At 39.9% G+C, this 16,080-nt stretch overlaps 2 protein-coding genes across 2 annotated transcripts in view; one reads left to right on the plus strand and one right to left on the minus strand.

Moving 5' to 3' along the window:
- The first annotated feature begins 39 nt into the window (after positions 1-39).
- desi1b (desumoylating isopeptidase 1b) lies at positions 40-2,292 on the plus strand. The gene is made up of 6 exons (XM_058620810.1): positions 40-422; positions 594-615; positions 712-781; positions 890-999; positions 1,175-1,297; positions 1,588-2,292. The coding sequence occupies exons 1-6, from the start codon at positions 335-337 to the stop codon at positions 1,667-1,669; spliced, it is 495 nt and encodes a 164-aa protein (XP_058476793.1). The 5' UTR covers positions 40-334; the 3' UTR covers positions 1,670-2,292.
- A 511-nt stretch (positions 2,293-2,803) lies between these two features.
- shisa8b (shisa family member 8b) overlaps positions 2,804-16,080 on the minus strand; it is a 31,709-nt gene continuing 18,432 nt past the window's right edge. The window contains exons 5-6 of the mRNA XM_058620807.1: positions 12,290-12,403; positions 2,804-8,427 (exon numbers count right to left, since the gene is read on the minus strand). Of these exons, the coding sequence (XP_058476790.1) occupies positions 7,874-8,427; positions 12,290-12,403 (668 nt within the window). The 3' untranslated portion in view covers positions 2,804-7,873. The remainder of the gene's footprint in view (positions 8,428-12,289; positions 12,404-16,080) is intronic.

Genomic DNA, 16,080 nt, shown 5'->3' on the forward strand with positions numbered 1-16,080 from the left:
AAGTGTTTGTCAAAGATCGTAGCCAATCCTGGTGAAGTGGGCGGGACGTGTCATTCACAGGCTATCCTGTGTTATTGTTTACAGTGTGACACACTGACTTCTGCTGTGTCATCTCCGTCTACTTTTACTAGATTTTTTAAATTTAAACTTCGTTTTAGTTTCAACATTCTGCCTTGTGTTTGTTACCGTAACGATATATATACAAAAATATCAACCCGTTTGCTAGCTAGCTACCGCTAAGCTATATAACGACTTTTCTTTAAGTTGGTCAGAGTCAGCTGACTTTGAATTAAAATTTAAGCTGAATTAGCCGTGGTTGCAATTTATCTTTCTAATGGACCAACGCGACAATTTCCCAGTGAAACTGTACATCTACGACATATCCAGAGGCATGGCCAGGCAACTGAGTCCGGCCATGCTAGGTGAGTTTCTGACGAGCGAAGCCGAAGTCAGTGCTCCCCAGGCGGCGAGAGAAATCAGGAGAGAGCGGGGATGATGCTCGGGCCTGAGGCTTGAATTTATTTATTTTTTTCAATTAAAACAACTGCTTGCATCATCCAAAGTAATCATGTTTGTCCCATCCCTTTTTTTAGGGAAACAGCTTGATGGAATATGGTGAGTGCAGCTTTTTCCTTAGTTGTGTTTATTTGTTTGGTTTTATTCATAATCATGGGCTTGTTTTGCTAGAAAGTGTGAGTTTGTGTGTTACAGGCACACCGCTGTTGTTGTCCATGGTGAGGAGTACTTCTTTGGTGGAGGAGGCATCAGCAGTTGTCCACCAGTAAGACTGGGTTCCATCGTTGGAGTCAATAAAACATATATTACATAGGAATTTAAAACTCCCTGAACAAGGTGTACATAGATGTTTACGGAATGTCACGTGTCTTAGGGCGGCACTGTTCTAGGTGACCCGGACTCCATAGTGGACCTGGGCAACACTGAGGTCACTACTGAGATCTTAATTGACTATCTGACGTCACTGGCAGAGTCCACATACAGGTAAACAACCTCAGTCTCATGCATGGAGTAAAGTGAACATCTTCTATATAATTCTATATAAACAATCTTCTATTATCACCCTATAGGCAGCCATTCTCATTGTTTTACAAAAAACAAAACGCACAGTAAATTAATGTTAAGTGTTCTCTGCACACCTGGTTCTCTCCGCACACAGAGGTGACAAGTACAACTTGTTCGAGCACAACTGCAACACTTTCAGCGGCGAGGTGGCTCAGTTCCTAACGGGCAGAAAGATCCCATCGTACATTACAGACCTTCCATCCGACATATTGTCCACGTGAGTCAAAGCCCCATTTTTTCCCCTCTCTCTCTCTTTCAGACTTTCAGTGATTTTAATTAAACTGTGTCTTAGCGTTTTAAGCATCAATCCACATTAAAACACACCATAAAGCATTTGCTGCTCAGTACTATTTTTTCTTTTGACACAAAGCCTCTTTGTGTTTCAGTTGGACTTTGGTTTCTTCATGCTTGTATTTATTTATTTATTTTCCAACTTCCCCCTCACCACTTCACATCTCAGTTAGTATCAGTGTAACGCCACCATCTGCTGTGCTTTCTTCTCTTTAGGCCGTTCGGCCAGGCTCTCCGTCCCTTCCTGGATTCCATGGCCATAAATCCTGGAGGCAACAACATATCCGGACAGCGATAGATAGACAGATAGCTAGATAGATAGGACTGTGTATGTTAAAGACAATGTTTTTATTCAAGGGTGTTCATGTGAGTGAGATGTTCACCACCGTCCATCTCCACTGTCGTTACTCGACAGTTTTCTACACAGTACAACTTGGTGTTGGTGTGTCTCAAATGTAGAAGCTACAGGGAGGGGAGATGTAGGTATGTTTGAATGTGTATATTCAAATAATGGGGCCAAAATATATTATATATATATACATATATATATATATATATAAGAAAAATTATAAAATTTAAGAAACACTTAAATCCAAACAAAATAGAGTGTGTCCTTTTTCTTCTATGGTGCTGTTACTATTCATTAATTTGGAGGTGACGAGCTAACATATTTATACTTTTTATTGCCTAAAGCATGTCTACTTGTCGGTAATAATAAGTGCTTTTAAATCCATGGATACATTCACAAGGCTCATATATAGGTTATTATGATTCACTTTGTAATCAATGTTATATTTGTGCACTGAACAATAGGGTAAGGAGTTGTAATAACGTGATTTACTGAAGTTAATAGAAGCTTAACTCACACGATCATTGTCCTATTTGTATTTAAAATATAATAAAGTATTTAAAATATGTGAATTTTTGGAGTTTTTTTTTTTAAAGCTGTGACTCTTAAATATAGTTGTTAGAGTTAACAGCTCTATCATCATCAACATCACGTCTTCTGCCTGTTTCCAGGATACTGTTGTGAGTGAATGTAGTATCAGAAAACAGCCACTGGGTGTCACTGCAAGTTCACTACAACTTTTTATGGCATAAGGTATTCAATACATTGTATATGACCAAAAATGTCTTTGTGAATCAGTGTTTTTCTCGTGACGTGATAACTCAAAGCCCTCATATTATTGTAACCCCTTATTTGCTGTCATGACCATAAATACATTTTCTTGGTTTAAAGACAGAGAACAGCTGTCATGTTGTCACAGTCTGTGGTTGCAGGGCTTGTTGTTGAGCGTTTAGTCGACCCAGTTAGGTGATGATGAGAGTGTTTTGACCGAAAGTTGTTTTTTTTAAAAAAGAAACATGATTCAAACCAAACCCTTGTGGTATTTTCAGTTTTTTTTTTAATATTTCATCATCAAAAGTGGCTCCGATAACTCAAAAAACAATCCTCTTGTGAAGAACAGCTTGAGAACATTTTGGGTACAAATGAGTTCTGTAATAAGAAGCACAGGTACATACCGTATATACATGTTTGTTTTTTTGCTACATACCGAATACTAGGGCTGCAACGATAAATCAATTATTTCACTAACTGTCAACTATTTTGATAACCGATTAATCTGTTCAAGGCTAAAACAAGTTGTCAGACTATTCAGAAATCATGGACCTAACGACTAATTGATAATAATTTATGAAAATAACCCTTGGTTGCAGCCCTACTGAATATTACACCAAAACACTGGATTTACTTGGCTACTGTGTTTGTATTTGTGCATTTACACATCAAACCAGCTGAGGCTCACTGTGACAACATGGAATGATTTTCTCCTCATTTTACTTGGCACAAAAAAAACATTTTAATGCACTCACTGTATTCACTACTGGCTCTGTCCTACGCTACAGTCAATTTGTGTCACTTTGTTTTTGCTACGGATGTGAAAACTCTCCTCTAGTGCACGTTAGAAAACTAATAAAGATCTCTCTAGTCAAGTTTTGTGTTTTCATGTCTAAAAATCATCATCGTGAAATAATAGATTCTGTTAACTGCTGTTATATCAATAAATACTCATAACCATAATTTTGTACAGCCCTTATTTAACTAAAAAATATATGTAGGAAATTCCGTTAAATAAGCATATTTACACATATATATTCTTAAATAAAGTAGAAGACGATGGTTTTTCACACGACATGAAACCGTGTTCAAATGCACTGGATTAAAAATGTACAAAAAGATGACAAATTTTCACGCTAAACCTACTGTATGAGAATATGTAGAAAGAAGAGATGGACGCTGTGAAGAAAGGTTTCATACCATGACAAACCTCGGACACACTCGTTCTCTGCTAAATCTATTGCTTCTGAAATCAGATTTTTGTGCCCTGTCTCAACCTTCAACATTTTAAACTCTATGTAAATCAATATACAGCTCTTCTTGGGTCTTGATTTATTGGTTGTGGTTGATTTAAGCTTCTTAAATGTGATTATTTTTAGTTGCTTTGCTTCATAAAAATGCATATCTTTGGTTTGTGGACAAATCATGACATTTGGGGTCATCGAGTTTTAACGTTTTTTTTTTACCTTTTATGGACCAAACGACTAAAATAATCTTATTTTTTTGTTTCTGTACAAAAGTCAAGAGTGAGCATGGTCGCAAAAGCCTGCCCCACACTGGCGGATTTTCAAATCTGACTTGAGTTTAAAAAAACATGAGAGACCACAGACCGAATGAACTTTGTAAGCGATTTTAAATGTTTTAATCCTGAGAAAGCACAGGCTAGACGATCCAGTCTCACAGAAACTCGCGTGATTTAACAGGACTTCAGAATATACTGTAAATGGACTGTCGGTGTTATCAGCATGTTTTGTGCTGAGAAACGCAAAAAAAAAAAACTCGCTCTCATTGGTTATCGGGGGATTCTGCTCACGCCCCCAATCGCTGTTGAGTCGTTAATATCAAACACGTTTAATACGATTATGATTTGAAATCTGGAAGACTCTGATGTGTCTGATGACGTTAAAATCGTGTCTGTTAATCCCTCAGACTACAGATAATTTGTTCACATCAGCCTAAAATCGGAAGACACCCACAATTGTTGTAAGGGCCAGATTGAGACCAAAACCTGGCCAGTTATCCTCTAGTGTGGGGTTGGCTTAATATATTTTTTTCATTCTGTTATCTTGAGATCACGGCATAATCATCTTTACGATAACAAGACTTTAACGAGTAATGCATTATCTCGCGATGGTGAGATAAGTCCGAACTGGGACTGGCGCCAGGTTCCAGTTGAAGTCTGATAAAAAACACGGACACAAACGTATCTTAGGCTAGCCATTGTTAGCGGTAGCAGTCGTAAGCTATAACGCAGTATTTTGCACACGCTCTTGCGACTAAACTGGAAAAAAAATTCAGGCCAAGTGAACTTTTAGGTAAAAGTAGCAGTAGTGTTTTTACTATTGACACCAGTGTCAGCCATCTTGAAATGCTAGGTTTGTGAGGTTGCTCCGGGTTTTCAAGTCGGAAATCCGACCTTGAGGGGCTGTTCCAGTTGAAATTTCTGACTAGGAAGTTGAAAATTCCCACTTCTGACCTTTGACTGAAGTACAGCCTAATGCACTGATCAGTAGATTCTCCATTTTGTGACATTTTCAACTACTGGAAGGTGACGGAGCCTACATGCTGCTGCTGTTTCTCAACTCCGATGAAAAAATATTGGTAAAAAGGATACAACTTTTTAATTATTTGTTATCACGCAAAAATGAGCCTTGTTATCCTGTGATAACGAGATATAGTCTGTGATCTCGACAAAAGAATGAGAACATACAGTAGTAACGATGGCTGTTTCCACAGATATTGTCTGTAAAAAGGGGTAAAAGGGATAAGTGCTGTTAAGCTGTGTACGTGGCGTCTTATTCAGCCCTTATCTGTTGTATTGACCATTTTCGCCACCGCTCTTGTTTTCTGCTCTGTTTCACTGTATCGATCTTTATTCCTCCTGTAATCTGCCGCCGAAAAACCACTTCACACTTTAAACCAAATCCACAGTACTGTGTCATAAAAATCCTCTGGGCTCTTTCGGGGGCAACAAATATCAAGCACTCGTGGACACGTGCACTCGTTGTTAACGGTTCACTCCACCGTGCAGTCCCCCTGAGGGGGGGAGTGCTGCAGACGTAACACTTCACCTACAACTACACTGAGAAGTGTCGCCTGTTCACAGCCGCAGCTCTGCACACTGTCCTTTGCTGTCCAGGCTTTGAAGACAAAACAAGAAATGTTAAACGCTCCAGGACTAGAAATGCCTCGGTGAACTCTCCAGTAATGGAGCCTGGGGGTTAGAAATTACACACAGGCGTCCACACTTTCTAAGTTCTGACCTGGACAGCTCAGTAGTAAAGAGACCCACATCCACAGTGACTCCTTCCTATTTCCGTCGCCTGAGGAAGGAAAACATGTGGACATGTTTGTTGGTTTGTCTATTTTCCTCCTCTCTTTTCTCTTCTTTTGTGTAGAGCTCCAGCCTCTGGGTCTTTACCCCTCTTTCCTCCTTCCTCCTCTCCATCTCTATGGGTTGGGATGGAGGCTGATGGGAGCTGACATGTTGGTGGCATTGTCCTCATCGCACAGTTAATGTGACCCCCGAGGATGTTGTCCCTATATGCTTGGCCTGATGGCACAGAATGCAAAAACGCTGCATTGTGGAACGTGGGTGAGAGTGGACGAGCGGGGACGGAAACAGAACGAGGAGCGAAGCAGGAGCAGGAGCAGACTTGAGGAGATCCAACAGAGTGGATCTGTGGCATCTAAAGGCATCTCTGGAGCCTGGAAATGACCTGAACTGTTACCTTGAGATGATGTATGGTTACATGTAGCCTACAAATCATATGTGATATAGATTAACCACATCTAACTTCACTATTCTAGTTTTACTTCTCAGAGATGTAACATTGATTAGTTCCTTAATGGACGATATACTTTTCCCCCCAATTCTGTCACCAAAGATTTCATAAAATAAATTAATTTTGAATGGAATGCTGTGTTATTACAATAGAGATGAATCACTCGGGAGTGAAGTGAGAAGATCGATATGACCTTGGCATTAAAATGTTTTAACGCTTGAGAACACTGGCAGTGCCAGTCTCTGTGCAGTTAACTATTCTGGACTCAATTCCGAAATTATTAAAGTTATAATATATTAATTTAATTGAAAAATGAACCGTAACTGTCCCATCTTTTGGGGGAAAAACGTCACATTTTTCAACTCACGATGTCAAACGCAGCAAAAGCAAGAAACACAGCCACATTTGAAGGCACCACAACGTAGTGTCTTGAAGCATAGGCATAACGGCCAGTTCTTTAAGGCCATGGTTCTCAAACTGAGGAACGTGCACCACCAGTGGTACGCGAGCTTCCTCTGGTGGTCCGCAAGTCCGTAGCTGACTTTGCTCGGCCTATATACACCACAGTATTTTAAAGTTGCCGTTACTTCCAGAGCTCAATATTTGGGGTATATGGTAAGAAAATCCACCGAATGACCTAATCAATGCATTTTTATCTCATTTGATAAGTCTATACCTAATGCTAAGCTAATTGGCTGCTTGGTAGCATATGGATGTGAGAGTTGTGTCAATCTTTCAGCACCTTTAACCTCCCAAGATATTTGGATTTGAAGATCAAGGTGGAGTGAAAACATTTGCTTTGTGATCGTTGTGTATTTGTTCTCTGTATGTTTGCATATGGAAATAAATAGTAGTAGAGTAGTAAAAAAAAAGTTACCTCCCAAGATGTTGTTGCCATATCCAAATGTTAAAAATGACTGTTTAGATTCAATAAACAAATAAGTCCAGAGTTATAATTTTCCTCCCCACAGATAAACTAAAGAAATGCAATATGAAGGATAATAAACCATGTTTACGTCAAATCAAATTTTTCTACTTCTTCTCGAGTCCGTTTTTTCCGTCTCAGGCTTAGTATGGAATCGTTTTTTTTTTTTACCAAACAAACCATGAGTATTTGTTAATTAAGACATACTGAACCTAAACGCAACCTAACACACATGACCTGAAACCGAAAAACCTTTGCATGATACATATATGACTTTTGTCGTTATGTTCTCCAATCCGTACAAATGAACCACTCTGAGACTACACTGCTGCATCAAAACTGTGGCATGCGAGAATCTCTGAAGGCTGTTAGACCCTTAGGAACCTGAGAGCAACCTTGGTTAGATTTCCCTTCATGTAGAGTCTGTATACTTTATATGTCCAATAATGATCTTTACAACCTGAGTCCATAAATCTTTCAGAGTTGTGGTTCTGTTTAGACTCTTTTCCTCCTTAATCTAACTCTGTTTCTCACACATTGGTCACAATGTGCCTCCCCACTTCATATCCCTCACATCTTGGGCCAACTGCCCCAAACTCTGACATGGAGCTAACACCAAAGTCCACTCATTCATGCGTATTTGCAGCAGGCTGCTCTCTGAGGCACTGGGGCTCAAACGGTCACCTCAGTCGCACTGTGGGTGGAGTAGCTCTTCTGCCTAGGGTGGTGGTAATGGGGGGTTTGAGATTGGTGTTGCATGTGGACATGCTGTCCCTGTCCCTGTCCTGCTGCGCCTCCAGCTCCACCATACATCCCTTCATAGGGCTGGCAGAAGAGATCCGGCATGTTCTCTATACTCTCGTGCCTCCTGGTTGAGTAGCCATGTCTCCTTGTGGAGCTATGCAGAGAAGAGGACGAGGTTTGTCCCGGGACAGAGGTCTGCCTGTGGACATGACGGGCCGTTGGCTCCCAGGCCTTGAAGGCTGAGCTGGAGAGGAGCGGGTGTGTGGTGGTCTTGGGGAGATGCGAATGCTCCAGATAGCTAGAGGGGATAGAGATGGACAGGGGGCCATGGAGGTCGTGCTGTGCTGGCAGGGACTGGTGGATGTAGGACTTGTCTTTGGGCTGCACTGGTACAGGCTGGAAGGCAGGGGGCGCCACAGGTTGGTAGTGAGAGAAATCCATGAGTGGGAAGCTCTTGTAGTAGCTGCTAGATGCACCGTCCGCTGTAATGATGACAAGAGTGAAGACAGTTTGTCAGAAGAAGTGACATCTAGCCTTGTGCACAAAGCATTCATTCAGGAAGGACATGAAAAATGTGAACTCGACTTTTAAAATCTATGCTTGCTTAAATCTTGAACAGCCTTTGTTGACTGAAAACTACAGTTTGTAAACAGCTCATTCTCCCGCACCAAAGTCCATAGACAAAATCAGTATTTTTATCTCACAGGGAGCTGAAGGTCTAATGATGCCTTGTTTGGTAAATTTGTGTCACTCTGAACAAAAGGATTTCAAACACTAAAATCACAAAACAGCACATTTGAACATACTAACGGAGGCAGCAGTGGATCAACAACTCATAGGAACCATGCTGTAAAATCACCAACTTTCTCCATGGACTTTGGCGTGGGGAGTGGAAGCGACACAAATTTCAGTTCTCTCCTGGAAACAGTGATAAAAATGTGGCTTACAAATTATGATAAAGATATGTATGCCTAAAACTATGTCACTATAATGATGCAAAACATAACTGGAGAATGTTAAATCGAGTTAGGACATTCATTTTGTGAGACAGAGTTGGACATTTTGTTTGTTTTAACTTTTAATTTGACCTCCAAAGAAAGTTCTTCTTATTTTGCCACATTTCCGATCGCCCAACTGTATGTTTTTTTGTAACCCTGTCATCACTGTAACAATGATGCCATTTCCCAAATCTTAAACTTTTACTTTAGCCATGAGTGTTATCGTAAATGAGTCATCATGGGCCAAATTAAAAAAACATACATATGAATACCTTTTTCCCCACATATTTACAGACCCTGCTACCACGTTTGTCATCAATTCATAATATAAATCATGACAAGAGCAAATGTGTGCATAACATATGGTATTTCTGTTTCATTTTTTACTGCCATTGACTGTAATTATTCTGAAAACTTAAACCATTTATTTCCAAGAGATATACTGTATGTTTGATAAATGAATCACAATGTTTTATGCATGTTATGTAAAATATAAACACATGCATCTCAAGTAAAGGGCTGAAAAAAAGTTTCGTTTTATTTTTTACCTCTCCCCAAACAATATACAATATATATCTCCTTTAAACCATAAGATTCACAAATTACCAATTACTTACAAAATGATTGTCTGTACGTCTAGGACTAGAAAAGTCGCCTGTATATAGAGACTGAGAGACAGTGAGAAGAAGGCACAGGAGGGTCAAGATGATAGGGAGAGGTTTATTAGAAGATCAGAGGGGAAAGCTGGTGATTTAAATATTTCTAGTTGGTGTGTTCCCTCAAGGTGAAACACAGCGGCTTCTCCCATTTTGGAATAAAAACAGAGCAGAAGACAGGGAGTTTGTATACCGGGAAGAAGAAACTGAAGAGTGTAATGGAGAGGATTGAGGTACAATTATGTCAGGATGTGGGGACATTGCAATGTGGGGGTTATAAATACCCTTGCCCTGAGTCGTGTGAGTGTGTGTATAGGCATGAATGTCACATAGCATTATTTAAATAAACTAAGCAATATGAGGCCATCGCTGCAAGCTTCATGGCTGCGTGATCGGTAACCTTGTGTGTGTGGTTTAGTCCAGGAGTCAGAGGAGACTGCTGGTTTTCATATTTTTCTTCTCTATTCTTTAAAAAAAAGAAAAGAAAAGTTTATAGAAAATGCATTCACGTTAAAACTATGTATAATGAGTTTGTAGGGTCATAGGATTTTTTTTAACTGCCTTTCTCATGGGAACAATTTATGAGGAAAAAGAATAACAAGTATATTGGTGCATTTTTCTGTTAGAACTTAAGGCCTCAATGCTACACCAAAAACATAGCAGAAGACGTTAAACACATTACAATGAATATAATAACAGAAATTGAGACAGTATTAACCAGGCCAATAAAGAAAGAAAATAAAAGTTAAAACAACAACCAGCGTCAAAACTAGTGACTTTCACCTGAGAAGCTAATACTGTCATGAGCTAATGATGACATCATTAGCAGGCTAACATTAACAGTTCTGTCCTGTTCTTAATCTGATTTTTGGACATTCATACTATAACAAACTTGCTTCATTCCATATTCTCAAAGCCTTTTCATCTTTCTTTCTTTTTTTTTAAATGATTCCAACTTAAAAAATATGTTAGCATGTCTGGCTAACTGCTACCACTGTCTACTTTGATAACGTAAACATTCTTTCTGCTTTTAGTCCTGCTTTTAATCTAATTTTGAGATTTTTATGCTATTGCCAAACTCGCTTCACAAGATAGCCCTTATCTAAAACCCCCTTTTCTTGTAAAACCAATGAAAATGTAATCATTCACTGCTATAACGTAATCTTCCAATGACACCATGACTACTGCCTTCACATATGAGGCTAATAATGACATTATTATTGTCTTTAACTTTTTTAGTTATGTCTGCCAGACAGTCTTTAAAAAAGAAAGTTAAAAGGACCAACAAAGTAAAAATCACATTTCCTCGGCGCTTGTCTATATGTTTTTCTTCATCTAGCATCCAAACAAGAGACATCAACAAATTTAAAACCAATTGCTTCAACTGGTCTGTGTGTGAAATCAAGTTTATATTTCTAAGACAATTTATTCTATAAGGTGGAGGAAGGGCCTACCTAATGTTCAATTAATGTTTTTTATGATTATATCTCTGATGCTAAACTGTGTCGAGGGCCTACCCAAAGGCCTCGGGGCCTTGTGTAAAATGTAGTTGTCGTTGGAAAAAGACTCCATGGATAATAAAGTTAAAATAATCTACCTTGACAAGCAGTGAATTGCCTTTGGCAAACTGGTGGATTATAATTTTATTCTCATGGGATGCCTACTATTACACCTGCTACTATGATTCAAGAACAACGTGTGTATGCGTACGTGCACGAGTGTGTGTGTATTTTTGTGACCTTTGCAAGCATGGAACTGTATGTACATTCATCCTACAGCGTCTCCTCCAGGCTGGATTAACTTTTACATGTTATATGTTGCCGTTAGATCATAAATCTCTTACAAAACAAAAAGCGGAAAAAAACCTGCGAATGATAAATTGGAAAACATCAATGTTTTTGAGCCATTTGTCTCTTTATTTGCAGTATTTTTTTGACATGATGTGTTATGTTCAAAGGTCAAGGTGCTTTTTTATACCTTTATTTATTTTTTATTTATTTCCATTATCTTATGGTCAGACTGCAAGCTCTAACAGAGGACTACTGAGGGAACTATGGAGGCCTTTTTATATCAAAAAGGATGTCCTTCCTCATTTGTTTCCGGCGGACACTCGGGCTGCTGTAGAGACATGGCAGTCCAAAATGGCAGCTGCTGTAAAGCAAGGCCCTTGCCTGATGTACATATTATACTAAAGGCTTATTTTAAGTCTAAAGTTTACCCTGTTTCTGCCAATAAACTGTTTTTAAAACGAAATGGTGGAAAGTAGTATAGAATACAAAGAGTGAGTAACTTTATCTTCTACTTGTGAACATTCATTAAAACTGCTACTAGAGGGTGTATCCACTACTAGATGTATTAATGTGCAAATAAGACGAATAAATATCTCTTATAGATGCACCAGTAATATACACATATATATATGTATCAAAATGATGAAATAGGAGGACCATTCACAGCTTTTATAATGTTTACCCCTATACTTGTGAATATTTAATAAAGTTATAGATTTCATCAGTCTCTCTGTAACATTTAGAAAAACATTATACAATTAATATCAACTTCCTGTTCGCCATGAGGAAGAGTACAGTAGGTTCTTCCAAACTACTGTACTTTAAAGGTTATTGAGTCAGCTGGAGTCAGCGTCATTGTGCCTGTGTGTGTGTGTGTGTGTGTGTAAGTGTCCAACTTACCCACAGCTTTGAGGGAGGTGTACTTGTTCATTCCCACGTTGTTGTGGTTGCTGTGTGGCCGTGGAAGCCCTGGTCCAAAAGGCCCATGAGGAGAATTATTCAGATGGTACTGTTCTGTTATAGGAGGCAGACAGAGAGAGAGGCACCGTCAGAACGTGGTAAAAATACAATACGCATAATATAAATATCATTAACCTTTAGGGAATGTGACACACGCGTCACATCCCGTTGCGGCAAAAACAACACACTCCAAAGTGCACGTCCTGTCTCGTAAGCCCAAAACGAAACATGCTTTCAAGTCACTTTACTGTGGTCAGTGGTTTTACTGAGCGTGTCATCAGTGAAAGTGTCACATCAACACTGAGCTACACAAAACAACAACTCCCTCTTTTTTTCTTTTTTTTTTAGCCCGAGGCTGGTAACTTTGGGTGAGACAGCGGCTTTGACCCTGATGTCCACCCAGTCTCATGCTAAATGAACTGAGGTTAATGAACAATGGAACAAACTAGTGGAGAGAGTGAAGCCCTGGCTATTAGCATTAATGAAGTCCACTGATGCAGCCAGCGCACTTGATGTCAGCCCCCAGGGAGACACACACACACACACACACGTAGCACTCACAAAGGTTTACACACACACACAAACACATACACACTGCCAGTGTGCTTTATAAGGTCATTTGACAGAGTGAAAGAAATTCAGTGATATTTAGCTTTTTTTTAAAGCACCACTAGCATGTGTTTTGCTCTCCCGCTCAACTTAAATACAAGAAATAACCTGCTCTCTGGCCATTTTATTAGGTACACAGGATATCTAATAAAGTGGCGCACTCAAAGATGGGCTTCTGCATGACTTGACTGGAATAAGTGGTTAACTGAGTTACTATTTTCTCTCATTTGGAACCAGTCTGGTCATTCTCCTGTGACCTTCGGCGTCGACAAGCCATTCTCGGACCATTCTCTGTAAACCAGGTGGACAGGTGTGCGCGGGAGTGGACATAGAGTCGTCTCTGTCTCTCTTTCTCTGTGTTTGTGTGTTAAATTGACATTTTTCTTTCAACCGAAATGAAAATGTCTGAAAAATGACCTTTTCCTGGTGTATAAACACTGACCTTGTCAGAACCAGTAGACGAAAACCTGAGACAGGAAATACGGTTACGTTTAGGGGCTAAGATTTGAATTGTGGTTGGGTTAGGATTAGAGATGATGGTTCTTCAGACCCTCCATTGACTCCCATTTATTTGGACAGCTTTAACAAAATGATGTCCCTTCCATAATTCAAGTGTGAGCCCTAAACTTTTCCAGTTCCTCAGAAATGAGGTTTCAGATACAAGTACACACACACACAAAGGAGAAGCAGAGAGCTGGTGGAGGAGGAGAGAGGAAGATAAATGAGGAGGATGAGGATGTTCTGGTGGAAATACATTAGAATATTAGGCTGAAGCCGTCGGGTGTAGAAACATCAAGAGTTAGATTTTACAGCCCTGAGCCTGTGCCTTACACACACACACACACGAAAATCACCTTTAATCAGCTTAAACTACAACACATTGATAAAAGCTCTCTCTGGGTGTGTGTGTGTGTAATCATCCAGTGTAATCCAGTGGTGCTGACCTCTCAGCATGTTCCAAATTAGCAGATTATGAGTCCTTTTCTTCTTCATATCATATCACCGCCCTCATACTGTCATGCGTCTTCATCACGATGACATTAACGCACTCCATGACACAAACATGTCAGAGTGATGTCGGCAAACAGCCGTGATAATGATCTGTGTTTACAGGAAGCAGCGGGGACTGAAGTTTGTCTGTTTGACGGACAGACCGGAGAGAAACGGACATAATGTGTCCACATTGTGATGCTTTACAAGGTCTTTAACCTCACACTAACTGAGGGAATTATCTGAGCTCCTGGTGCACGGTCGTTGAGTTGAAGGCTCCAGCATGGCTGCACATATTAATTTCTCCATTAAGCGAACGTCTGAGCGTCGGGGTACTTTGAAGTTCAGAGCAAGAAGCTATGAACGCTGCTCACCGAGCGACGTTAATGTCCTCTTGTCTCAGTGGGAATCACAGTCGGCGCGTGATTAAGGTGGACGCCGAGTCTTCGTCTTGTCTAAATAATGAGCGTGTCTCGTTATAACGACGTTTACGACTTTAAACATAGGTGTGTCGTTAAAAACATTCGTTTTGTGCACGAAACCAGAACTTAATGTTGCTATAGTTACAAGCTGTTCAAAATGTCCACTCTATCACAACTCAAGCTATTTAATTAGAAGTGTGCACAACAACAACCGGCTCATAAATAACTCTATAATAATAAGGGTCAGGGGAAGAAATTAATGAATGATTTATATAACTGACAGTTTTGATAATCAATTGGTTTTGAGTGGCATTGGTTTCATAATATAGCAGCTCATTAAATTTGAATGCTCCGGTAGTTTTACACCTCTACAACAGTAAAATATGTAATACTTGTGGATTTATGCTCAGAACAAATCAATGAATCAAGGAAATAATGAACTATCTTTGAAAATAATTGTTATTAGTTGTCGTACTAAATAAATAGCATAAGTCGTGGCTGTGATAGCGTTGTTTTGCTGTCTCTCTATCGGGGGAAACAGTACAACGCACCAAGTTTTGATTATTTTCCTTTCAAATGGGAGCATCATTTGCAAAACTGACATTGTTTTTTGAATTAAAGAAGATTAACTCTCCAGGAACATGTTTAATGATGTTTTCCTGTAGACTTTCTTTTTGCAAACCTCGAGAGTCGCCCCCTGCTGGTTAACTGCTCTCTCTGTCCTACTTCCTGTCCTACTTCCCTTCCATTTTGGTATTCAGTTCATGTTTGTAACTGTCAGCCACGGGCTTTTTTAAATACTCGCCTCCAATGATTTCAAATGTGTCCAGTTGCTGTGAAGGTAATGGCCATTAGGACACCGTCGGCCATCTTGTCTACAGTGGAAAAACCAATAGTGTGTTTGGCAGTCCGTGTGGTGTTCACTCTGTCCTGTCTGTGGCTCAATTAGGGAACATTTCTGCATCACATTTTGTAAACTTGCCCACAAACTGTTCAAAGTGTCACTTAAAGAAAAGGCAAAGGCAAAAATGATCTTCAGATTTCAGACGGCGGTTTGAGGATGACGATCTTGGACGTTAAGGTGGGGTGAGTCATGATTTGAAGCACTGGACGAATTGACCTTCAAATGTCAACGTGCGAGTTTGTGCTAAAAAATGTGTTTCAGGTGACGTATGTAAGCAGACAGTCCTCGGGCCCGTTTACCTGCCTGTGTTCTTTTTGTTTTTGTCTCCGTATACAACGCTTCACAGATGCCTGTGCTTATTGACCACAAACAGCCGGTGGACATTTTCCCTCCTCTGGGAAAAACAGAGTGTAATGTGGATAAATATGGAACACATTAGCATCAATAGGTATCATCATCAACACTGATTTCGCTGCCAAGTCCCTCTGCTTTTGTCTGGACTCGTGCCCACACACTGACATTCATGAGGTGGAGGAAGAAAATACTGATGCACTGAAGTAGCACGATATTTCATGGTGTGATACCGTATCGATTCTTGGATTCTTGTGTTGATATATCGGAGACATTTTTGACAGTGGACTGTTGATTTGTCCGCTTTGTCCTTAGTCATAGTCACAAAAAGCTACAGCCTCGTTTTCATCAAAAAGAGCCGTCTTTCCGAGCCAGAGAAACTGCATCAATCTCTACGTGCAGTCGTCAGTGAGACCGGAGCGCAGGGACCGTCTACAAAGTGCAACGCCCGAAAA

The sequence above is a fragment of the Solea solea genome, chromosome 21, assembly GCF_958295425.1.
Source record: "Solea solea chromosome 21, fSolSol10.1, whole genome shotgun sequence".
Classification (NCBI taxonomy): Eukaryota; Metazoa; Chordata; class Actinopteri; order Pleuronectiformes; family Soleidae; genus Solea; species Solea solea.